General features: G+C 34.8%; 1 protein-coding gene across 2 annotated transcripts; it reads left to right on the top strand.

The window, feature by feature from the left end:
- The first annotated feature begins 1,820 nt into the window (after positions 1 to 1,820).
- TMX3 (thioredoxin related transmembrane protein 3) lies at positions 1,821 to 25,485 on the top strand. 2 transcript variants are annotated; one of them, XR_003915732.1, is made up of 14 exons: positions 1,821 to 1,902; positions 3,112 to 3,235; positions 6,291 to 6,336; positions 7,893 to 7,973; positions 9,304 to 9,403; positions 9,653 to 9,730; positions 11,934 to 12,000; positions 13,681 to 13,779; positions 15,751 to 15,808; positions 16,501 to 16,554; positions 16,730 to 16,786; positions 18,943 to 19,072; positions 21,170 to 21,330; positions 22,490 to 25,485. XR_003915732.1 is itself a non-coding variant. In XM_029959353.1 (14 exons), exons 2-14 carry the CDS (start codon positions 3,178 to 3,180, stop codon positions 22,754 to 22,756), a joined length of 1,164 nt encoding a protein of 387 aa, XP_029815213.1. In that variant the 5' UTR covers positions 1,821 to 1,902; positions 3,112 to 3,177; the 3' UTR covers positions 22,757 to 25,485. The 2 variants fall into 2 exon arrangements, 1 of the variants encoding a protein (XP_029815213.1); XM_029959353.1 differs by having other exon boundaries at positions 21,262 to 21,330.
- Positions 25,486 to 26,530: the final 1,045 nt, after the last annotated feature.

The following is a 26,530-nucleotide window of genomic DNA, read 5'->3' as shown; positions in this document are numbered from 1 at the left end:
ATTAAATAGGTGCTTGTGAATGAAATTTGTTATTGTAAAAACTATGGTATTTTTTTATATTACCTTAGGCCAAAGTTATTAGATTCCATTGGAATATTCAGCTTCCAGACGTTTCCTTTCTTTTCCTTTTTTCATTGCTGTCTACTGGTTTTGTAAGATTTTAGTCTACCTTTCTCAGTGCTGTAATGTTTGTTGCAATCTCCTATAACAGTTGTACTGTGGCAGAGGGAGGAGAACAATTAATTGTAAATTCTTCTTTTACAAAGCAAAAGTGATATTCTAAATTAAAGGACAGCCAGGATCTTATGATTCAGTAGCTGCTTTCTGCCTCTTGCATCATAACCAATTATTTAACATTGTAATTGGAAGTTAGCTGTAGCTCTGTTAGAGTTCTCAAGAGATGCCAGACTCTTAACTGTTTTTTTCATTAGCTCTATAGCATTTAGGGTGGTGAAGTAAATTTTTAGTGAGTTGCTCAGCTAAGCAATTTTGTGACTTAAAAATGCTGCTTTCCTAGAGCAGTTTTATGTTAGTTGCTGCAAATACCTTTCCTGCTGTACAGGTATTGCAACCTTGTTATGCCATCAATAAAAAAGGCTGGAATTTACCAGTGAAATGCTGCATTTCTAAGTTTCAAACACTCCGCATTGTAATTAGATTGTATTCATGATTTCTGAATTATTTCTTTCAAACAGCAAGCCACCATCAGCATTAGTATTTCTTCAAGACCATTATGGACTATTACAGGTTCAGCTTTAAATGAAATATAATAAATATTCTCTGATTCTGCTTACTGCCTGTGAGCCATTTATAGGCATGCTGTGTATTGGGAATTGGTGAGTTGGGCTATAACTTCTGTTAATCGGATTTTAGAGTGTGGATCACACACTACATAACTATATAAAAATATTCATTTCTTTTCACAATAGGAGTGTTGCAGTAAGAATGTTGTATCATGTATGTTATAGCATGTGACATTAATCCCAGTCCTAGTCACTTTTATGAAGCCTGTCTTATAGAAATAAACCTTACGTTGAATTTCTGGCTTAATTATTTATCTGCATAGAAATCGTTAAGTAATGCAACAATTCGTGTTATCATGTAGTGACAACAGTTCAGTGAATTGTGTAAGCAACATTTTGGAAGGTAGCAACTTTGATTTATCATGTTCTATTTTTATTTTAGAGGTTTTAGCATTTAGTGACAGATTTACAGTTAATAAAGCTAGTCAATTCACTTAAATGTCATTTGTCCAGCATTAAAAATATTCAGTAGTACTTGTGTATCTCTGGTTTTTATCAATCACTTGAACATTTTTATTCCAGTAAGATGGTTTCTTGTGTGCAATTTCAATAAAGCCATAAACTGACACACCTATAGTAGAATATTAAAGTAGGTTGAACTAAAATTGCTTTGTGTGTTAATATTAGAGATAGTTTATTTAGTTTACATTCAGTAAAGCTAAGATTAACATTGCTTTAAGAGTCTGTATTAGTTGATCTGTAAAAATACAACAGTGTACAATATTTAATATCACTAAGACAACTGCAAAATACTTCTTTCCCTTAAAATACATATGATAATCAAATATCTTTTGTACGTATTCTTATTTCTTGTTGTTTTTTTTCTTTTGTTGTTGTTGTTGTTTGTTTGTTTGTTTGTTTTGTCTTGGGAAGTAATTATAGGAACTATATCTGTGTGTGCAGTAGCATGTGCAGGGGCATTGTTAATACTAGAAAATCTTATCTCCTCTGTTTCTTCACACCCAAAGAAAGAATCTTAATTGTGGATTTTGCCTGTTTCGCACGTGCACTTCACTGTTTTATTTTCAGATTTGTTGATTTTGTTTTTTCCCTTTTTAGGTTTAAAGAAAACCGTAAAGATGATATTTGGCTCGTAGATGTAAGTATATGAGAAAAATGGGAAGATCTGCTAGTGGAAATCAAAAGATAGGATGTACAATGCTACACTTTGTTGTAAGGCTGCTTCATTGTTTGGAAAATTCTTTGTGCTTGATGCAGAAAAATTTCATGACAGTAATTCTGACAGGAGGGAAAAGCAATCTATATTGTTCAGGGTGAACCAGGAATAGGCTGAATATTGCATGCAGATACGCTTCATCCTATATTTTGCAGTCCTTAAAAAAAGAGAGCAGGTTACCTAACACAATCAGGAGGTGATAACCTCTTTTCAAAATTGTTATGGTTCCGTTCTCTAATTATACCAGCTAATTGGTGTTCTAGACATTTATTAGCACTGCAAGATCAAATACATGAAAGGCTTCATTTACTTTTCTAACTTATTTGGAAAGTTTTGGTGCTCCTTATTTCAGGGACAAGGAATTGCTAAAAAGATTGAGCTTGTTTGTGGATGAGGTAAAATTCCTTTCATCTCACCTAAATATGTACTGTAATGCTCAAAATTGTATTATTCAGATTTTTTATTTTTGAGTGGGGAAAAACTGAATGTGCTGATTCAGAGTTATCAGTAAAGTATAACAAAACAAAATTCAACCTTGTCAGGTTGTAACCTGATCTTGTTATACCAAAACATCGATATCTTCCCTATTAATTTCACTGAGGTGTTGCAGCAAGACATAGGCAGAAAGGTGAAATAAAGTCTCAGCTCTGCTTGGTCCTGAGAAAATGGGGTCAATTTTTCACTGTGCTTCTATAAAAGTAGTTGCTGAAGAACCGAAATCCAGAGGACAGTTTGGGGAAGTAGGTATAGTATCTATTGCCCTTCCCCTATTGACGGATATTGACATATTCCTGAATAGATTGTTTACGTGATCTTTTATCTTTCAAAGAAAAGAGGAAAATATTCCAAAAGATTTTTAAAAATGTTACCACACCGTCTATTTTTAAATAAGAAATCATGTAATAGTGCAACAATTTAATGTATTCTTTTCAAACTTGTGCTTTCATCTTAAAAGTAGGACCAAATCATAAATGCAGCATGTCCTGCTAGCCTTGTAATTAACTTGCAATTTTATTAAGACATAAGGAGAACCATGACTGGAAAATAAGCCTTGCTAATGATTTGAGGGTTAATTGTAGAATCAACTTCTACTAACTTATTTTTTTTTAATAAAATATTTTTGCTTCTCAGTTTTATGCACCTTGGTGTGGCCACTGCAAGAAACTAGAGCCTGTGTGGAATGAAGTGGGCATAGAAATGAGAAACATGGGCTCTCCAGTAAAAGTTGGGAAGATGGATGCAACTTCCTTTTCTAGTAAGTATGGTTTGGTTAGGAGTAATTTCACTGCAGACTCTGTTTTGAGACTGTTAGTTTTTTTCATTAAGTTATTCTTCTGTTCTGTATCATAGCACAAGTATGCAAACAGTCATTGGAGAACAATTTCCCGATCTTTTTCTTTCTAAAAGTGACAACTTGCTGTAGTATGCAGTTTTTATCACATTCATTTCTGCTTGTGTAGGGAATTCTTCCTGACAAATGGAAGGTAAAAGCTTTTCAAAGATCTGCTTTTGATACGCCTCTTAGAGTACTTATATAAGCATTTTATGTTCTGCCTCTCTTGACAGCATCCAGTTTTAGGTTCCTTGTATTACTGTTGGAGAAGTGCTTTGTGTTCTCGCTGTTATTCTTTTCAGGTAATCGGTCCTTAAGCTGTTACAGAAAGCCTGCTGAAATCTTTGAATTTACTCTTGAGCCAATTTCTTCCCATCTTTCTCCGTAAATGTCTTTTTGAAGAACCAAATTTAGCTCTAAGGCTTTCTTTTTTGCTTTTTCTATGTATTGACCTTCTCAGAAAAAACCCAAAACTTTAGGTATTCAGAGAAGTGGTTTGGGTAGATGTGAGAGGATTGTTGAATGCTTAACAGTATTTTATTTGTTTTCATATGCTTGTTTATTGTCATTTCACTTGAATCTGTGTTGAACCAGGAGGATATTTAAGAGGGAAGGCATAGGGAGGAGTGGGGCCCAATGGAGATCTATATGTAATAAAATTTTGTAAATACATGTAACATTTTTAATTAATCCTGATTAAATCTGGTTATTCAGCTTTGTTGTATTTACCTAAAATATTATGCAGAATACTTTTTTGAGTGATATTCCAGTTTTTCTGTGCTTACCTGTAGTAGAGTTTGGTCTTTTGAGATCAAAATGATTTTGTCTCAAACACCAATTTATTGTATGTAGCTTTTTCTGTAAAACCGTAGAAATTTTGTTACATCTTAAAGATACTTATTTGCTGTAGTAAGTCTGGAGCATTAGAAATTTCAAGTTCATTTCATGGATCTCTAGCTTTCCAGTCATATATATAAAATTCTAAATCATATAAATTGTATGAACTCTTACTCTGAAATATTTGCATCTGTCGTCCTGATGCTAAATTCTCATATTTTATACCTAGAACAGAATTGGCACATTGTTTTAGTTCTATAATTCAGTTTTGCACATATAAAAATTACTGAAAGCTGCAAGGGTTCCTTTGTGCCCTGGAGAAGTCTTTCTACTCAGATTTGTTACCAATTTTATAAAACAGTGTCCAATAAATCTCTTGAAATAGTTTTGCACTTTTATTTTGAAAGTGGAAATTTTATAACATCTGGATATGAAAAGCTCAAGTCAGTTCTGCTTGATATCTTTCCAGTCTAAAGATTCTATGAAATCAAAGTAATTCAGTCTTGAAAATATCAGAAGGAAATGCAGCTGGAACTTGTGGACATGTAACCAGAAAGGAACATGAATGGTTGGCTCTCCATAGTTTGTGTTCCTAGTTGGAATAGGAAGTAGTGTGAAAAATCTGAACTATGGGTAGCTTGTTGTCAGAGAGCTGAAATCACAGATGAACATATAAATCATCCAGTAAGTGTTGCCTCAGGTGGCTCTGTGTTATGAGGACACAGGAATTTTATCAAGAGAGGTCACCTGTTGTGTTATCAGTTGAATTTTCAGGGGGGTTTGCCTCAAAGTCAACTGAATGTCATCAGAGTAGAAACACATCACGCCTCAGGCTGGCACAACTGCTGCTGTTTGCCTGTACTGCATTCTTTATATCAAGAAGTGGAGGTGATGGTGTAAATAGTATGTCACTTCCAGGATGTTGAGAGAATTTTGGTAATCTCCAAGCCTGGGAGGTTTAAAAATAATGTATTGTCTGTTTTCTAGTTCTTCTGTCCATGCATGAGAGCTGTTGTCAGCTCTTGTGATTGAATATACATTTTAATGCATTTTAAGTCTATGTAGTAGAGCTGTGAGAGGACAGGATCAGAATAAAATTGATCCTAGTACCTGTATTTCTTAGAACAGTCATCTTTGACTAAGATGCCTGTAGGTGAGCTGCTAGTTTTATTTGTAGTGCTGTGCAGTAAGGTACTGATCCAGGCAAACAACCCTAGGGTCACAGTTCCTAAACTGTTACTGAGAGCCCTGCGCACAAGTCCTCCCACATCTGCTTGCTCTGACATATGGTTGGTAGCTTTAGAATGTTTGTTGTAGGTATTGACTCTTCGTGCTTTTTGAGTGCAGGAATTGTTACTCAATAGGGAATTGCACAAGTGTTGTCAGAATTTTATACTTAATTTTAGCCTTTTTTGAAGACTGCTTAGTTTAACTTTTGGAAAACACTGAATTGACTGAAAAGTATAGTTTAAGATGGTAGTTGCAAATTGTACTCGTATAATAGATGGTAGCAAGATACAAGGTTTTAAACAAACCTGAGGTGGGGGAAAAAGTTCTGCAGTTGTTTTGCTTTTCACCACTTTAGTAAGCAGCAGGTAAATAACTGATTGCTTAGAAAGTGTCTATGTCTGGTGAGGTTCATTTATGTCTGCAGAATGCAGATGTAAAACCTTTTTTGTAACTACTGCAGTATGATCCTGCACTTCTGTTGTTAGGCATTACTGTAGCATATGTCACATGTCTTGTATTTCTTTCAAGCATTACTATTTACTATTGTACATCCTCGATGCTTAATTCTTGCCTCTAGTATTTTCAGTCAATTGTGTATGTATTTTAAAATGCATGGTACCTTTTGGTTAGAACAGGTCAAGCATGTCTATTTAGAGGATTCTCATGGCATTTGAGTTGTGGCACATGAATTGAGAACCTATACTGGGACCCTTCAGCACTTCTTTAAGAGGTCCAAAATTTAGTAGCTTAATAACAGCAGCTCCTTGAAAGCAAGTAAAATAATTCATGTTAAACTAAGTGGGAGTTCTTTCATTTGTTATTGTGGCTTGAATAGTAAACTATGTTTAAAGATTAAGGTAGGAGAGCAAGAAAGTCTTGGTTCACTTTGGCATTAACATATTTCTTTCAGGTATTGCATCTGAATTTGGTGTACGAGGCTATCCAACAATTAAGCTGTAAGTTGATGCTTCCTATGGAATTTCTAACACTGATTTGATGACACTAAAGAAAACGTAGCCTTGTTCATTTAAAAATCTCAAACAGACCAATCACAAAAAACCTGTAAAACCCAAACCAAGAAAAACCCCAAAAAACCACTTCACCATCTCATGGTGGCATTGTCTTTGATTTCTACTGGACTGTTTTGCTGTGAAATTCAGTCATATCCATCATCTTATTTAGAAACAGAATTCCTAATAGACAGGTTAACAAATTGGACTTCATTTAACTGCTGTTTTCGATGCAGTTATGTAGAAGTGTGTGTACATAAATATGTCTTTCAAATATGTATACACACAACTCTTATAAAAAGGAATTCCTTCCTCCATTTGATTTGACATCTTTAGAGTGATTCAGGCAGTAAGTGCATAGCTGAGTCTTCCTGTTACCTTCTTGTAAGCTGCTGATTACATTTTCTTATTTTCAATTACCTCTCTCTTCTCTCCCGTGTACCTTAAAAACCTTATGTAAATGACAGTAGTAGTTACTGTGTAGGGTGAAGGGTGAGAAAAGTTGTTTAACAAGAGAAGTATATGTAGATTTTTTTTTTTTTTCACCTGATTTAAAAAAGACAGTGGAGGACAAAAATTATAGGAAAATATCAATCCATAATGATATTCTATGTACTTGCTTATAACACATGTAGTTTATAGTCCAGTACAAGGTCATATTAAATATTAAGACACAGTAATTTTGGGTCCTTTTTACTGTGAACAGACTGGGGGTTTTAGCAGGTTTTTTTTTAAGCAAATAATACTCATAATATGTTAGAATGAATCTTGTCAGTGACAAGAAGGCAACAAGAGATATTTAACTTATTAATCTTTAAGGATGAAAAATTTTATTGGCATATAGAGGCATTGAAAACTCACTTTATCATTACTTCTTTCCTGTGAGTTTCCTAAACCTATATGGATTTAAAGAAAGCCTCTTAGAATTAGTGAAACTTACTGGAATACTCTAATAATGCAAGTGTGCTACGTCCCCTGTCAGCAGAGTACCATAAGCTGACCAACACTTCATGTAAACTTAATTTAATACATACATTCAGAAGGTTTGGCAGGTTATTTGATACCTTTCAATTATAAAAAAAAAATAAACAAGTGTATATGTTTGTCTTTTATAAAGACTAATACCTCAGTAGTATAAATGTTGAGTGTTTGGGGTTTGATTTGGGTGTGGGGTGGGATTTTTTTATACAGTCATAAGCAAATGTTCTGAGTTATCTGTGTGCTTACAGAGTAAATGACTGTTGTGCACTAGAAAAATAAATGTAAAAGAATGCTAATTATTTCAAAAAGTCAATAAATCAGATAGTGTGTAAATAATTTTTTACTGCATAATTGCATTGTATTGCATTATTGGGTTTTATATTTTGCTGACCACTTCTTTTGCTTCTCACTCATTAAAAGGTGACTGTAATAAACCTGTGAAGATTGAGTAATTCTGCATGTACAAATGTAGTTTAGGTCATTTCAGTTCTGTTCTTTTTTTGTCTTTCCCATTTATCTAGCTTAAAAGGTGACTTGGCATACAACTATAGAGGACCTAGAACCAAAGATGATATAGTTGAATTTGCTAATAGAGTGGCAGGGTAAGTATACTCTTCTGTGAAACTGGTTCTGCTGACTTAAAACTTACGTAGGATTTTGAGCCAAGAATCAAATCTGTTTAAAAAAGAACAAGATACTGACACAAAGTTAAAAACTATATGTGCTATTGATGCCTATCACTATATGTGTCACTGCATGTGAGGCTGGTGGTGAGTGGCACGGAGAGAGTACAGAGAGACTGGCTAGCCACAATACCTTCTTTACAGTGCAAGAACTAAGGGCTTTTCAGAGTACTGGAAACTATGAACAAATGAAGCTCAGGGAAGTCAGAAACAAGAATGCCAATCTAAATGTTGACTGACAGGCATCATTACTAAGGCAGAAGATGTTTCATGCTCTGAAGTTGTGCTTCTGAAAAGTATGCCATAGGCACCATAAGGAAATGCTTTGGCAGGATTGTTCATAACAATTTCCGTTGGCTCTTTTTTTCTTCCCTACAGTGGCCTGTGGCCTCAAAATGTTATTGACAAGTAAACTTTGGGTAGAAAAAAAGTCACATTTCTTTCCTCCATTCTAAAAAATAATTAAGAAGCTGTGATATAGGAACAATAATATTTATTGTTGTTTAGAAGTCTGTAGTTTGAGAATATTGAGGGATCAGAATTTTTTAAGATTTAAGACCACATTTCATAACTGCCATGCTTAAATTCAGAATTTTATCTCTCAAATGACTGAGACCTTATTGTGGCCTTTCACTAAGAGGTCTTATAAGAGAGAAGAAGAGAGACTTTTTATCAGGGTCTGTACTGACAGGATAAGGGGCAATGGTTTTAAACAGAAAGGGGATAGATTTAGATTAAATATGAGGAAGAAATTCTTTACTGTAGGGGTGGTAAGATGTAATTCTTTACTGTAAGGATGCCCCATCCTGGGAAGTGTTCAAGGCCAGGCTGGGTGGGGCATTGAGCAACCTGGTCTAGTGGAAGGTGTCCCAGCCCATGGTGGGAGGATGGGACCAGATGATCTTTAAGGTCACTTCCAGTCCAGCTCAGTCTCTGATTCTGTGACCAGTAAATGGCATGCATGTTTCCATTGTAGCAACATCTTGTACTAAGATATGAGTTTTGAATTTAAGTGTGTTATTTGAGGAACATAGCACGTTATTTTAGGGGGAATTTTTCTTTTTTTCTTTTCCCTTTTAGTTGAAAATAAAATAATAAATTGAAAAATTGAATTAATGTGCATTGTGTAATTTAATTTAAAAAAACCCACAAAAAACTGTATGACATTTTTTTGTGGATTTTTATTTGTTTGGGTTTTGCAGGTTGCAAAAACTAAGGTTTTTCTTTCTTGTTTTTATTTCCCTCCCAGACCTCTTATCAGGCCACTTCCTAGCCAGCATATGTTTGAGCATGTGCAAAAGAGACATCGTGTACTTTTTGTGTATGTTGGTGGTGAATCTCCTTTAAAGGTTTGAAGCTTGATTAAGTAAAGTTACTTCTTTTGGCTATTCAGAGAGTAATTTAAAATATCTTTTAAAAGACCGAAGTGTATGCTTGTAACAAATTCATGTGGTCTTTCTACATTTATTTGTTTTTACAATCTTATATCATAACCCATATTTTCTAATTTCTCTTTGAAGATGAGGTATGTCACAAAGCTTTTATTTGACCCATACTAAAAGTTCAGAAATTAAAAAACATTATTTGTATTTTTTCAGGAAAAATACATTGAAGTTGCTTCAGAACTAATAGTTTATACGTACTTTTTTTCTGCCTCAGAAGATGTAGTGCCTGAGGTAAGCTGTTTCCATGCCTACTATTTTCACAGAAGTGGTGTTGTTCTCATATGTGTAATTTTACTGTTTCAATGGCACAGAGATGGCTTCTTACAGTATATTTGGCTTTGATAGATTCCAAAGTAATTACACTGAAATGTATAATTTTTGAGTCTCAATGAGGAAAGAACACAAACCACGTTTCAAGTCTGTCACTGCTTTGTTTTGACCGAATTAATTGTTCAGTCACATTAATAAAATTAATCAGAAGATATGTGGAACTCAATTTGGACCGTTCAACCTGCTCAAGAAAGTGGATACTTGGACTTTTAGCCAATGTACAGCTCTCGTTACTTCAGACAGTCCTTTCACCAACCACTTTTAAAATTAATTTGGGGGTCTTTGCCATATAGTACTTCTGATACCTTAATAATCAGAGAAGTAAGTGAAGAGGTAAGTTATTTTTGTCCTGTACAATACAGGTGATCAAAACATTAGTCTGCCCGGGGATCAATGGATCCAGTCTACTGGCTGCAGAATTCTCATGTGGCTCTTTGGAGGAGTCTGTAACAAGGAAAATATTGACAGTTAGTCACAAGGGTGGAAAAAATTGGTATTACTGTTGTTAGTCTAATCATTGTTGCTTACCTGTTGAAGCAAAATCAAGAGGCTGTTTCATTTATTGGTATCTCCAAGTGGGACCTAAGTCTATTCCATGCCTGATAAAACATGATTTGGAAATTAGTTTGGGATTAGCAGAGTGAGAACTAGCATAATTTGTTGGCTTTTTTTTTTTTTTAACAACTGCATTTTCGAACATCATAAGTAGAACATACTCATTTTAAATAGTGGATTGTTAGATTTCCAGAAGCCTTGTATCAAAGGCCACCGTAATTTGAATATTGCTATTTGCACTTCAGCCCCACCTGAGCAAGAAAAGTACTGTTCAGTTGTGCAGTGGAAAGAGTGTAAAAGGCTCAAAGTCTTTGAGATTCTGTGATCTCACTGATGTAAGCAGTGAGCTTTTTTTTTCATGGAAGGTAATTTCCCCATTGTCATTAAGCTGAAGTAGTAATATTCTATGGACAGAAGCAAAAATGTTATGAAATTACTAAGTGCTAGAGTTGTAATGAACCTTTGCATAATGCTGTTCACTGTTAGGCTTTGTTTTGTCACCTTGGATAATATTGTTCCAAGCTTCAGGTGTCTTTTGTGAGCCGTAATATGTACACAGATTGATTTGTCCTTTAAAGATGTAAAACTGTGTTTAAAATAAGAGAACAAAAGCATCACTTAGAATTTTCTTATTGCTCATTTGTATCAACTGTTACATTGTAAACCTACTGCTTTTGCATTTATTTCCAAGACAGATAATGCAGAATGATTATAGAAGGCATGTTGTTTGGAAATGATGCAATTCTTACCTTTCCCAAACATATCAGTAGACAATTCAGCCAACATAATTAAATGTATGCTCATGATATAGTTCTTTTTTAACCACAAGTGCCGTTAGAATTTTGACTTTGAATGGTAGCAAGCAGTCAGGAGTAGATGCAGTATATCTTCTATGGCAGTTCACTGAAAATGTGAGCTGAATGAGATTCTTTAAGTTCCAAGAGAAAGGTTTCTACACCTCTTTTTTTAGTATGTTGCTGACTATCCTAAATATCATGATTAACATGGTAATGCAGGTTTTCATTGTTCCTTTTGCCTAAATTAGGTCTGTATGCAGCCTTGTCTTCTGAAGCTGTTTCTTTATATTCGCATCGGTCTCATCCACAAGAAATAGCCCAGATTTAGTGGGATATGTTATCAGTATTACTATTTTACTGTACATTTAGAAGAAATAGCAGTATGACACGTATGCTGACAACAGCACCGATTGGGAACAGGGGCCATAATTGATAAAACCCTCAAGTTTACGATCTCCTATCTAAAGTTCATGTGCAACTCATAAAATATTCTTCATGCTACTGGAGATACTAGTAAAAAATCCTGTTTCATTTACACTTTGTGAGATCTACCTCTCAAAACTACACTGATGTTGTGTTACTTTTATTATGCAGAAGCTGATAAATTCATTTTGGTAAATTTAGACAGAAAATATTTAAATGTACTTAGATATTTTCCCAAGGACTGCATTTCCATATTTTCAGATTTTTTAGTTTGTCTGTTTAAACATCTTTTAATCTTTCATGGATTAATTGAAAACCAACTCTTTCAGTATGTGACATTGCCTGAATTACCTGCTGTTATGGTCTTCAAAGATGGAACTTACTTTGTTTATGATGGTAAGTAAAAGTGGACATTACCCTAAGAAAAGATATTTAAAGTATATATGGAGAAACTGGAAGAGGTGGGATTTTTTTGAAGTTTATGTTGGGGTTCTGGGAGATTCTCCAGTTTTAGAATAAGTAGCAACTCTTCAGGAGGAGAAGAGGAAAAAATAATTAGTTCTTATGCCACAAAATGAAAGGCATTTGTTTTAGGAATACTGAAGTAGAAGTGATGATACTTGCTTTGTGTTATAAGTAAGATGTAGCTTCCAATATTATTATTTGCTGGCTATTAATGTACTTATAAAAGTTACTCCTTCCCTCACTGTTGTAATTCATCATACACAAAATAGAAGAAAACTTACTGAAGAGGAATCACACATATGATGAATTTACAGTTTCGAACAGTTAATGAGATTTATTGTAAGTTGAAAATGTATCACTCAGAAGATTAATCTGCAGTTTTCATTTCTGAAAATAGGTAGTACCACAGCAAAATACTCGAGATTGGCCATCAAGGATATTCTTTGTGACTTCACAGAAGGGATTTGCTTGTCTTCCTCTTCAGTCTGTTGCCTCCAGATAAAAATTCACTCTCTAGCCTCCTTGATTTGCATTTAAATTTTTTTACGTTTTTTGCAATCCTGGAGAAAGAAAGCTTGTAAGAGAAACACTTCTGAATTGCCTTTTGCTGTGTTGCCTGCTTGCTTTTTCCATACCTTTTAAAACAAATGCGTAACACATAATGAAACAGGCTTCTAATTTACTTCGTAAAAATTTTACTGTCTCAGAATGTACCAGAAACATTCTTTTAAGTCAAACAAATTGTGAAGATGCAGTTTAAGAGACTGAATAAGGTTATTATGTCCTACTGTTATGACTGAGCTTACCATAAGAAAAAGTTCTGGCAAAATCCAGTTCAGTGCTCTCAGCTTGTAAGGTGTTTTGGTTTAGGTTTTTTTTTTTTCTTCCCCTTAGTAGGGGAAATTGATGCAGACCTATGGGAAGCATTATCTACTATCTTATGGCAAATAATTGTTAACCTGAAGTTATCGATAAATCACTCTGTATAATATGAATTTGTTTATCGTACACATAATATGCAACATTATGTTTATATATGTTTTTCTTTTTTACTTCTGAATAAGATCTAATTGGTGGTCTGTGTTAGAACTGGATTCTTTATGGATTAAAACATCTAGCATGTGAAACTAGCCTTCAGTATAACTGATTCTGAGTCATACATGACTGTTTATTCCTTTACATTCCCAGTGCTGTTGATGCATCTGCTTTTTCTTGACTTCTTTGTTTCATTTAAGGAGTCTCACAAATACTGCTTTCTGTAATTTTATCTCTGTTTACTTAGTTTGAAACTTGATGACAAGCACACATACACCTTTAAAAACAGAGTTTGTTCCTTTCTGCACTGTGTCACAACTTTTAGTATAGTATTGTTTATCATTGAGTTTGGGGGGAAAAAATCAACTTTTCACACTTTTCTCTAACACATTTTTTCTTCAACAATTGAAAATTGCTTTACAAGTTTTAAAACCGAAATGTCCAGAAATATGTGATAACTTAAGAAGAATAAAAGAAAAAAAGGAGAAAAAATAGTGTTTGCCTCTATAGTACTTAAGTAGTAAATATGATGGCCTACCTTATGAAAAAAAACTTTTTTTTTTTTTTTTTTGTTAGAGTATGAAGATGGTGATTTGTCATCTTGGATAAACAGAGAAAGGTTTCAGGGCTACCTTAACGTTGATGGCTTTACGCTGTATGAACTTGGAGATACAGGTGAGATGCTGCTACCACCAATCCCCTTGACATCTTGTGTGTAAGAAAAATTAAAAGAGTACTAAGAATGTGTTTTTTAAATCTCAGAAATTAATCAGTCTCAGAGTTCAAGTTGGTAGTGCCAGACTTTTTTTGGTGTTGGTGAGACCTGTTGTGTTGACTAGAGGTTTCATTCACAGCCTTGTCCTACACTAGTCCTTTCCTCACAACATGTTTGTATGTCTAATCCTGTGGTATTCTGAAAAATTAGTAGAACTTTTAATTTAAGAGCACCTTAGGTTTTGTGTAAGTTGTATACGAACTCTTGGAATACCTGCAGGGAATTTTATGACATATGGACAGGTTCAGATGTCTTACATCTAATGGATTTAGATATCTTTAAAACATATGGAGTGGAGCGTGTGCTAAAATGGACTTGTCCCAGAAAACTTCAGCTTTTCTCTAGTAATATTTTTTACAGGCCAATAAAAATTTTTGCAGCCAAGTGACTTCTGGAATAGGCAAATAATCTGTACTGCTCTTAAGATATACATACTCTGAAATATCATAAAAAATGCTGTAAGTGTTGATTTTTCCTGGCCAGGGTATCTTATCATCTACATTCCCTTTCAAAGTATTTATATTCAATCAGCATTGAGTTCTTTCAAGTTTTAAAGATTATGAAACATCTAGGTTCTCACATATAAAGCTAATATTGTTACACCTACATTTTAAACAGTTATTTACAGAGGTGCTGTTACAAGTTTTTTAAATGTAGTATATTTGTTCCTGTGACATTTTTGTCTAACAATTCCTCAAATTACAAAAAAGAAAAATGTTGACTTTATTAATCCAATGGAGAAAGCATCATTTACTTTAAAGAAAATGATGTACTTGGAATTTATTTACGTTGTCTTTTTCAGTCTAAAAGGTAGTTGACTCCTGGTGTATTGACTAGGTAGTGCCTTACAGTAAGGAAAGAAATGGGGAAAAGTGAGAATTGAGGTATGGAAGAAGTGGGATGGGGAGAAGCTGTTACTGTTTCACAAGAAAACCTGGGAATGAATCATAGTTCTTGCTCTTAAGACTCTTCAGTATTACTTGAAAAAAAGTGACTTTCCATTTTTGAGGAGAATGCTCCCTATGGCATGATGATAGGTAGGAACAGAGCAATAGGTTGTCTTGGGGGGTGGGGGAGGTTTGAGTGAATCATGACATCTGAAGAGAATTAACAGATCTGCACTCTGTAGGCTTTAGTTAATCTGGCTGATGACTACACTGTTAGCTGATCTGCTTTCCTAGCAGGAAATGCTTGATCTGGAGAACCTTTGGCCAGCTTTCTAAACGTACTTTGATCTGATTCACCGTCAGAATCTTTGGGTTTTGGGGTTTTTTTTCTGTTAATCAGAAAAACTTCACAAACTAAATCTGAGAAATCAATATATTTTGGTGTTGGCCTTTAAGCTCCTCTGACAGAGGTCTGTGGACTAAATTGTTTTTATGATGTAATGAATTCTGGGCTGTGACAGTAAATTTTCCAAATTTTTTTTTCCATAATACTCCAAATTTTTAATAGTGTGAAAAGTAGTCATTACTAAATCCATACAATAGTGATTCAGTGGAATCAGCTTGTAATTACTATTATGTAAAAAAGGTCTCCGTAGTCTCATATTTAGGTATATGCACATATGCAACCTGAGTAGGTTATTAATTTTTATCTGTGTTTCCTCCCTTTTAATTTCTTTCTAAGGATAGACTTTTCATAGAATGCTAGTGGTGTGGCATTAAGCCACATCTTCATTTATTTTCAGTAGCTTTTAGAAAACCACATTTTGGTCAGCTCGAAGAGGCTCTTTGGCTTTGAGATTGGTTTATACTTAAAAACTAATTCCTGTCCCTGGAGAGTATCTGCTCTTCTAGGTTGGCATATTTTCCATCTGAGAATGTATGTTTCTTTTTAAGTGGTTTCAAGAATTTTATTCCTTATTTTAGGAAAACTTGTGGCTATTGCAGTCATTGATGATAAAAACTCTTCAGTGGAACATACCAGGTACAGAACTGAGTATGGGTGACACTATGGGAGAAATGTGCTGGTATGACAACTTTAGAAGTTTCTTAATTATTAAGAAATACTGCGTTAAATGAGTGGGTTTAACTTGCACGTGTTCTCTAATTTCTGACTTAGTGTCCTGAATTTACTTAATTTATGACTCAGTTGAAGCACATATGAGTTCAATGAGATGATGGGAGTTCCTGACTCACTCTTCTGCCCTTTGTTAATGAGATCACAGGAGCCAACGATGATCTCACAGCTTTTAAAAGCTATTGTGTCACCTTTAGATGAGAGTACTTGAGTTCAGATGACTTTGAGATGAACTTAGTAAGTTTAAACAAATGACTGTACTTCAGCTCACTGGCATTAAAAATTAATGTAGTGATGCTTACATATTAGTTGTTTGTGGAACATTTATAAAGGGATTGGAGTTTGAGACTGAGAGGAACAAGACCTTCCTCTGTCCATTTCTGGTTGCATATGTAATTAGACTAAGAAAATGCTGTTCAAGTACTGTGTATGGGATTTTAAACCTTTAGGAACCAAGCACGATGAGCCAGGTGTTTTTTGGTAATCCTCATTGCTGATGAGGTCCAATTTGCTGTTTTCTGGGGAAATCTCAGTGTTTATTGTTTGTAGTTTGAAAGAGTATATCCTGGATTATCAATGTTATTTCTTTTTGCCTCCAGACTAAAGTCCATTATTCAGGAAGTCGCTAGAGATTACCGGGATCACTTTCACAGGTAGGCACGCATGGTACTTGCTCTGATATCTTAAATGAACTGTCTTCTAGATCATCACTTTTTTGAATTACGTTGCTGAGTGTCTTCAGTTATAGGAAAAATACTTAAACTTTTGGTGAAATCCACTATTCTGCTTTCTTTTTCATCATTGCTTTTTTCACCATTTCTCTTACAGGGATTTCCAGTTTGGCCATATGGATGGAAATGATTACATTAATAGTTTACTAATGGAGTAAGTAAATTCTTATTTGAATTTTCTTTCTTCTCTTGTATTTGTTACTGAATATATTTAATTAAAAATAATCTTATGAAGAATTCCTAGCTTTCATGGCTCAAAAAAAATCAGTGTCCTGAGAATTCAGCATGAAACATAGTAGCGGTTTTATGTTAAATTAAACTGCATAATTTAATATTAGAAGTTCTGCTTACTGATAATACTGATTGACAAAGCTTATCTTTTAGGTCTGCTTTGTTACGTTAGTAACTGTTAGAATTGTGGGATTTTCACTCTTGATGCATTTTTAAGACATGCATAGAAGTATGCTTCTGTAGAGAAGCAGCATAAAATGCATGGAAGATGCTGTCTGCTCTTGATATGTACATGGCAGATTTTGAAATATATAAGTGGTTTAACAAGACGCTTGACAGTTGCCCTTGTTATGGTCCGTGTCTAAAAAAATGCATAATTAGAGAGTTAAGTTTCTTGGCATTTACCATTGCCTATTTGTTCTCCTCTGGCATTTGGAGTGAAAGAAGGGAAAAACTGGAGGTCTGTATGCCAGCTCTGTAAGTTTTCCAAATCCCTTTCTTGGGTACCAAAGCGTTAATAAAGCATATGTTCTTGCCCCTAAAGGTTCTAGGAGCTTAATGGGGACCCAGGAGTCATAAGATCTGTATTTCTGTAGGATGTCTGTAGATTTAAGACCTGAATAAAATTCATTTAAAAACAACTGTCTCTCAGTTGAAGTCAAGTAATGTGATTGAGCTTTATAGTTGCCAAAAGTGAGACCTTCCTCAGTTCATTAATTGCCTCTCCTGTGCAGGCTCTTACATCTGACTGTCTGCTGAGCTGTTTCAGCTTGTTTATCTGGCAGAAAAATGGTTTTTGTCTGGCCACGTAGGGAAGTTATTTTGCTGATTCAACAAAACCCTTAAACCTCTTCTGCTCTGCTGTGTACCAGAACTGATGTGCAGAGAAGTAGGGGGGAGGGAGATGAGGTCTCTGGGAGGAAAGAAATGAAGGGAACGAAGACAGAACTGCCACTCAGAGTGGTAGTGATCTAGTGGCAAGGTCTGTTCAGCTGGGTTGTTTAACCAAATCTGCAAAAGGCCTGACTTTATAATTTGTAGTATATGGAAAGTTGTTGCTCAAGTATTCACCGGCTTTTGACTGTTTTCTAGACAGAGTGTATACATTTCAAGCGTAAGTGGAAAGCAGCAAAAGAAAGCAGCAAATTATGTTCAGTGTTACAAGTAACTGCTCTTCCCGTGGGTGCGTGAATAATTCAAGTAAAACCATATTGCAAGTGCTCTGGTTTGTCACCAGATGGCAGCAAGTGGAAATAGAAAAAGCCTCCTGAATAGTGAGAAATTTATCACAAAATAGTTTTTTGCTGTGCCAGATGGACATAGGAACAAATTCTGTTTCTTCACAAAGGACAAAATATTGTATGATTTGTAGGGATAGAATTAATAGACCCTGATAGAAGTAAATTTATGAACTTGACTATAACTCCACGAGGAGACATTATAGTTCTTCTGTCTTTTCACCAGTGTATGAACATGCTTTTGTTGGGTTAGAAAAGGTACGATTAAAACTACACACAAAAGAAGAAAACAGAATATTACTTTACTGAAAGCGAAGTAAGCTAAGGTGTCATTGGGAATATCAACTAGAGGTGGATGTAGAGTATTAATTCCTCAGTTCTTGGAAGAGACACATTAAATGTGCTTTTATGAATCTCTGTATAGCATATAGAATCTGTATATGGAGGTTGTCTTTCAGCTGCTCTACAGTAAACTCCAAGAACATCAGTTACCAGACTGTTAAATGCAATGGAAACACTGGGTACTTTTTTGTTTGTTTTGAGGTTAGTTTTTTTTGATGAATCTTTCTGCATCCCAGTAATAAAACTTGTTCTCTTTTGGCTGGGATGATGTATTTTGGCAGAAGTTGCTGGCTTGTTACTAGACACTTGCAAAAACACCCAACTTGATTCAGGTGATTCTCTTCTCCCTTCCCTCTTGCCTTTAAGGAATGTTATAAAGAACACACGAGAAAGTGAAGATTCATGGATATCCTTTTAAATTATTGTAGCGATTACTTGACTTCGAATATTTTACATGGGAGTTCTTTAAATGTATAAATTGTCTGTTTTATGTTTCCAGTGACTTGACAATCCCTACTATTGTTGTGTTGAATACCTCCAATCAGCAGTATTTTCTACCAGATAGGCATATTGAGAGCACAGAAGACATGGTTCAGTTTATTAACAATATCTTGGATGGTACAGCTGAAGTAAGTCTTCATTGTGACTGGGAATATGTCGGTTGATGTTTATTTCCTTAGATGCTAAAGTAGGGAAAAGATTTGGTTACTCTGTCATGTGTTTTATCTTCCTGTCCTATCTGTCTTATTGTCTTGTGTGCTGGCAGTGAGTATGTGATTGTGAATTCTGGAGTTGTGCTGTTGCTTACTGTTCTGACTGCAAAACCTCTTGCAGAAAACAAGGTTTATTCTGTTTGTAGCATAATGTTGGTTGGCTTCTTTTGATGTTCCTTGTACTGGTGCACTGGTAAATGGAGATCTCATTATTAATCTCCTGGTTTGCATTAAATGCATTTGTTTAAAATTTTTATTATATTGCATAATTCAACCATACTCTTTCTTTTGGATGGTAAATCAATAAATCCAATAGGTGGAAGAATGATAAGTTCTGATTCAAAAAGCAGTGGTATACTTGCTTTTCATGTTAGAAATGGACACAAGCTTACCCATGTCTGCTCTGAAACTAAAATCGAGCTGTCTTTTGTTAAAACAACAAAGTAAATAAGTCCATCTGGAATTGATGGCTTGGATAATTTCTTAGTATTTATTCCCTCAGTATACTTTGTTAGACAGAAGGCTATGTTATGTGGATGAGAAAAGATCATGTATCAGAGCTTTCATTTGTGCTTGTGGGGGTGGAAGGCTTTCCCACAAAGGGGAGCAGTGCTAACAAATAATTTGGCTGCCTCCCAGGAGAAGCCTGTGTTGGTTTAAGCCCCAACTTGGTGCAGAATGCTTACTGTGCTAGCTGAATCCTGCTTTCCATTACATCAGCAGTTTTAGGTCATTGGGTGGTAATGGCTAGTAATGCTGAAGATCATTTCAGTTATATGGGGTACCTTGGTTTATTTAATCTGACAAATTGATGTAGTAACATAATGTAGGTGGAGTTACTTGTTGTTCATAACTTCACTGGCCATGCTTCCAATTGCATTGTGAGGGGTATTACTATAACTTATTTGATAGTTCTTTGTTCTTTAGTTCTCACTTTTTTAAGTGCATTGAATTATGTTATTAACATGCTATACTCTATTTAAATATATCCTTTTGTTTGAAACAACAAATAAAATTGATTTCTGACTGGTTTTTAATTTTGAGGAAATTAATTTGTGATGCCTCAGTTTGCTGCTATTTTGTCACTTAGGTCTTTCTGTTTTTTGTTTGCAGTATTCCAGCTAGAATGATTAAAGGTCGATCTAAATTCACATCTCTATACAAGACAAAAATATAGGATGTGCCTTCATTTAAGCTGTCTAAGGTGTCTACAGACATAAAATGGCACTACATTGGCTGTGTTCTTTGCCCAAGAAATTGTACGGCTGTTGAGGAATGACAGTCTTCAAAGTATGCTGGTGAACTGCTAATAGGAAGCAGACTTTATGAGCCACAGAGAAATTTCTGAGAAATCTAACATTTCACCCTTCCCTTCCTTGGGAAGTGTTGGATTATTCACCTTGACTTTCTTGGTATTTTCTGTAAGCCCTATAGGTAACCTTTTGTGACTCTGTTTGATCTTTGTGGACTTTTTTGCTATTTGAGGGGTTTCGAAAAGTCAGATCAGGTGCTGATCAGTTAACTTGCAAAATGGGGTTTATTTCTCTGGCAACTCAACAGGTGAAAACTAGTCCTGTTCAACAGACAGATTGCCCTTAGATTTGTGTAGTTATTTTGAACACTGCTAAATTAGGTGGCAGTGTAGGTATAGTCTGTCATTGCTTGACACAAGTTTTATTTATTGCACCTTCATATCTTCTTTTTGCTTAGTCCTTAGCTTTTTCTAACTGTGCTGTCAAAAATCCATAAATGGATATCCAGTAGCTGCAGGAAAGTTCAGAAGATCTCTACAGTTTTATTGATATTATATCAGGACAATTGCTAATTTTTGTTAGTGTTTCTCTATGGTGAGAGTGAGTGCCAGCCTACTATTCAAGTTGGCACTGATTGTTTAAAACTATTGTGAGAGACTTTTTCGTGAGACTATTGAATAATAGTTATCGAAGTTTGACAAGCTGGAGTGTCTGGGCATCATGAGATGTAAGAATAATTACTTTTCATTTCCTTCTAAAGGGACTTAAGATTGCAAGGTCTGAAGAATGAACTTTTGGAATCATAACTGAAAAGTGTCAGCAGTTTTGACTTGGTTGCATTTGAAATTTCAGGCACAGGGTGGTGATGGACTTCTGCAACGAATCAAGAGAATAATCTATGATGCCAAGTCTACTATAATGGTAAGTTTTATTTTTTCATTAAATTAGATGGTACCCTTGTCAATCACAATACAAATATTTTCAGAGAGTTAAAAAATATTTTTATATAAGTTGGTTTATATTATATATATTGCGTATATATTATAGGTATATATAAATTAGATTTAAGCCAAATTAACTTCTTGAATAAATATTTTAATACCTGTATTTTATAATTTTTCAACATAAGTTGATTTCTTAGTTTTTTCACTCCTTTTCTATATGTCTGACAAGTATTTTAAGGGATAGAACAGGGAAAATTCAAAATCTTTTCCTTGACCTTTTGACATACTTTCCTAAACTGGTAGCACGTTTCTGAGAAACGTTACAGTTTTGTTATAATTAGTTACGGCATAAAGGGATTAAATACTACTCTTTGTGTAGGTTTAAAGCAAATATTTGTATCGTCTTTCTTATAAGCTAATTCTGCTTAACAAAGTTTTGTTAGCTGGAGAAGTACACAAATCCATTTCTTCACTTGTCCTACACAAGCAAATAAACCTGTGCTGTGAATTTAAATTGAAACTTACGTGTTTCTATATGAGTGGCTTCTACTTCTGTGAAAGTGCAACTTTTAACCGTAAATTTCTGTAACCATAAGTACTTGTTCCCATGCCATTAAGCTACTCTTCAACAGGAAGCTGTCTAGTAACAGAATATTTCTGCAGATCCCTTATTACTTAAATTTTTGAGAATGAGGCACAAATAGTAGCTGAATCTGGTTCCTTGAAAGTGTTTTTGTAACACTGTTAGAACAATTGTTTCTGAAGCTTTAAACAATGAATAGGATATGCTGTTGGCCTGTTAACATTAACTACCCCAATGCAATATTGTAATATTTGAATTTTTAAGCATTTTTTTATAAACTTACAGTACGTATTGTTGCAATTGAGGACTCTTTGTCATTTTTGCAGAAGAAAACAAAACAAAATCCAAAAAAACCCCAAAGCAACAGCAATACAAAAACCAAACCCCAAACCAAGCAAGCAGAAAACCCAAAAAACCTTACCCTTCTCCCTGAAAAACCACTGAGTCTCATTTTGGATATTTTTGAATAAATGCACAGAGTGATAAGAGAAGTAATGCAGTAACTTTGTTATTCACTGAAAGTCTTTTCTACTTCAAATTTCTATTTCAACAGTCTGTGTTCAAGAGTTCACCACTGCTGGGATGCTTTCTCTTTGGGCTGCCCCTGGGGGTCATCAGCATTATGTGTTATGGAATCTGCACAGCTGATACAGATGGAGAGGTATTTGAGCATGAGGGAGCTAAAAAGGAAAGTGGCGATCGGGAGCTCACAGATGAAGGCAGTGAGGAAGAACAAGAGGAGGAAAAGAATGGAAAATACACAGAACTTTCAGATGGAGAGCTTAAACAGAAAGACATAATGGAAAAGAAAAAAGACTAACTTGTTTAGCAGAAGAATTCTCTAGAATTTCCAAATAGATTTATTTATTGAAGGTTTTCATTTATTGATGATCTTCATGAAAGAGGACCGTTTTGTCTGCATTATGGTAGTTTTGACTTGCATGTATTCAAATTTTCTCAGAAATTGACAGAAAAAAAATGGATGTTCTCTTAATTGTCCTTATTAGATCAACAAAGAGGAACTTAAACTGAAGAAATCTGCAGGTACAATTCTATACCATTTTTGGAAGAGTTTTGAATTGTTCATTTCCAGAACAGTGAGATCATGTTACTGGACCTTACTGTATGTGGTGAACTGCTACTAGTATAGCCCAGCTAAGCACTCATTCACATAAAATTAGGGCTGAAAACTAAGAAAAATGAAGAGAGCTGTGAAGTCTTTCAGAGCCTGATAGCTAAAGACAAGTTGTGATTTTTCTAAGAAGTCACATCTTCTACCTGTTGCACGTTATTATGAAAAAAAAAACCCAAGAAGATTTTCTGTTTTCTCCAATTAAATGTAAATTGTTATGAATTGGAGACTGTTCTACCATGTAATAATATAATTATTGGCAGTCAAGAATGTTTACTTGATATAGGATATGGGAGTTATATTCTAAGTGAAGTGTTTACTAGTGCTCTAGCAGTTAAAAATATTGGAAAACTGTTACAAACTTTCTAGAACATGATTGCCTGTTGTTTTCTATGAGTGCTTGCACAGACTTATAGTGCAACAGGTCTTTAAGTTTCCTAAATCTGCAGCATAACTTTATAAAGGAAGATGTAAATATAAAGACCCTCTGATGATTTTGTATAGCTCTCCAATGGCAACGTTTTTGAATGATGTAAATTTGTTTCACAGTGTTTAATTGAGATTGTTATATATCTTTTGAGGTAGTTGGTTTTGTTTGAGACTGTTACTTACTCTGAAGGAGGGAGTTGTTAGAGCATAATATTAACATTCAAATAGATTGATCAGTATAATGCATTTTTCTTACCTTTTTCATCATAAAATTCAGTTTTAATACAACGCTGTGACTGTGAAAAGGACTAATTTGTGTCCAGGATTAAAATCTCCAAGGGGAAGCTATAAAGTAGCCTTTGGCATCAGTATCATAGAGAATCACAGAACTTATTGAACTATTCCTTGCTGGGTTTTTTTCTTTTTGTTCCTGTTTTGTTTAAGGCTATATTACTGTATAATACAAATTATAATGTCTTTCTCATAAGGCAGCTTGATCACATAAGAAATTACTATGCTCTAGCACTAAATTAAGGAATTTCAAATAAAAAACATGAGTAAGCTTAAATAGACAGGTTCTGTGTTTGAGTAAATTTGGTGATGCTATACAATGGTAACCAGGGAAAACATTGTATTCTTTTTCTTTGTAGGAAAGAAACTTGTTTCTTCTCTTTAAGTAGCTTGGTAACAGCTGACTTCATGTTGCAATACAGAGTAGATCCCTGACTTGAAAGATTTTGTTTATCAATCAGTATAAACAACATGTAAAGAGATTAGGAACTTTTTCAGAAAACTTCTGTCTGGCTTTGAATCCAACCTTTTTCCTTTTGGGTGGAGAGATAAAAAATGAATTCATAGAATACTGAGTAACGTGTCAGATACTTTTTTTCCCCATTTTTTGTTTTCTCCATTTTCCTTCTATGAATTGCCTTTTTTTTTTTTTTCATTTTTGTCATTATAGCTAATTGTACATAGTGACTTGAGTTTTCTTGTTTTTTATTGGTGTTTAATTTTTTTGACAGAGTCTTTGAGGTGTAGTTTTAGTACAGACGTGAAGAATGAGATGCTTAAAAATGTATTTAGCAAGTTTTTTTAACATGGTATGGAGGTTCTGAGTTGTTTATTAAAAAAGTCTAAAAAAAATAAAAAATCACTTACAGTAAAACCTGTAATTTCTTCGGACTTCAGCATAACTCAGTGCTGATAGTCAAAATATAGGACTATTAAGGCAGTAATATGTTTTTTTGTTTTGTCGTCTCTTTAAGATTTCAGGACAGATCAATTACATATTTAATTTTGGCTCAAGCTGGAGACCTGCAGCTTTTGACTTAAAAAAAACCTAAAGTGGTCACTGGAACGCTGCTGTTCCTTCTATGGAGTGTAATAAAAATTAAAAAATATTTGAGTTCTGCTGCACTCCTAAGAGCTGTTTCAACTATGAGCCTTTTTTTTTTTTGGTGGTTATTTTTTGTTCGTGTTTATAATCAGTAGTAGCCAGTTAACTTGCTGAGAAATCTTGAGAGATGTGGACCTGAGTAAGGAAAATACTGTGGAAGAAACAGATCACACTGGGATCTGTTAAAACTGTAGCACTTAGTAGTCAGAGTTAGGAGTAAAACCTGTGTCTTGATTACTTCTGAAGTCTAATATCCATCAGATGGGTACTGAACTATTGAAAATTAAACTTGAAATGTACTGCTGTTTTCACTGAATCCGTCTCCCAGCTATATTGAGCAAGTCACAGGGAGAAGAAAAGCATACAAGTCATATAGTGGGTGTCAGAAGTAATGTGAGATAAGGCATTTGCTGTGGTCACACAAGTAATCTAGAGTGCTGTCTGAGGGAGGGCATTTTATTTTTCTTCTGCAGTCTCTAAAGGTTTACTAAAGCAACTTCACTGTAATAACTTGCGATTCATGAAGTAATGCTGCTTTTCTAAGTCAAGTGTAAACCTTTTCTTTTTCTGTAATAAAAAAACATTTAAAACAGCTTGTTTCCTTTGCTTAATTTACCGTGTGTTAGGAGCTTGGATTTACACGTTGTGTAGGAGGGTGCTTGTTGAAAGAGTACTTTAGGCCTTGAGTAACATGGTGCAGAATTGCAGCTGGTATTTTGCAGTAGGAGTTAATATTTACTTATCTTTGATTTAGTGAGCACTCTAGCAATATGAAACAAATGCTTTTATCCAAAAGAAATTTTAAAATACCATACTTAAAAGAGTTTCTACAGAAACAGAGGGATGCTGAGGCAGTCTATCCCAAGCTAGACTGTTCTAGCTTACGTCTCCTTCTGGAAGCACTTGAGTAGTCTTGACACTCAGACATGCACAGTCTCATGCTGCTTTGTTATTTACCTGGGCTGTTTTAACAGCTTTTGTCCACACTGTGGTGCTCCCTGCTTAACGGATGGAAGGACTGCACTATCGTACATCTGATGTGCTGAAGATGGCACAAAAGTGCTTAATTCTCTTGAACTATTTAGGTAAAAGTTTTAGCTTGCTCTGTTTTGGTCCAGAACTAATGTACCCTGTTCCTCTTTTGTCAGCGTGTTTGGAGAAGTGATTGTATTTGGAAGAGTGGGAGGCTGGAGAGTTGTTCTGATGACAGCCAAAAGCTCAAGTCAGAGAAGAGGGTGCAAAATGAGAATGTGTTTCTCTTAAGCTGTTAAAATCTCATGAGACTACAGATGTTTCAGGTTTTATTATGCTGTGACAGACTGGTACTGGCTCTCAAATCTTCTCAGGGAGAAAAGCAGCTTTCTGCTGTTCTGTTCTCATCACTGAGCACATCCCTAACAGATCGAATCATACGAAGTTGTTACACCTTATATTGCTGTAACCCACAAAGACAATTTTGACAATATTGTGCTGAATGCTTTGTTGGACTCTTGGGAGATTTTTGTAAACTACCTAGGCAGCGCACATGTTCCCATAACAATTGTCTTTGATTTCTGAAATTTTAACCATTTTAAAGGATTATTGTGACTATCCCATACACAGTTTACTGACATAAAGCACAGTTTAGCAGCTGGTGT

The sequence above is a fragment of the Manacus vitellinus genome, unplaced genomic scaffold (assembly GCF_001715985.3).
Source record: "Manacus vitellinus isolate BGI_N305 unplaced genomic scaffold, ASM171598v3 scaffold_1_pilon, whole genome shotgun sequence".
Taxonomy (NCBI): Eukaryota; Metazoa; Chordata; class Aves; order Passeriformes; family Pipridae; genus Manacus; species Manacus vitellinus.
This window is presented reverse-complemented; position numbering and strand designations above follow the sequence as displayed.

Coding starts and splice junctions, on each gene's coding strand:
- TMX3 (XM_029959353.1), top strand. CDS start 3,178: ATGAGAAACATGGGCTCTCCAGTAAAAGTTGGGAAGATGGATGCAACT. Junction 16,555..16,729: donor TACCGGGATCACTTTCACAG/GTAGGCACGCAT, acceptor TTTCTCTTACAG/GGATTTCCAGTTTGGCCATA. Junction 21,331..22,489: donor ATGCCAAGTCTACTATAATG/GTAAGTTTTATT, acceptor CTATTTCAACAG/TCTGTGTTCAAGAGTTCACC.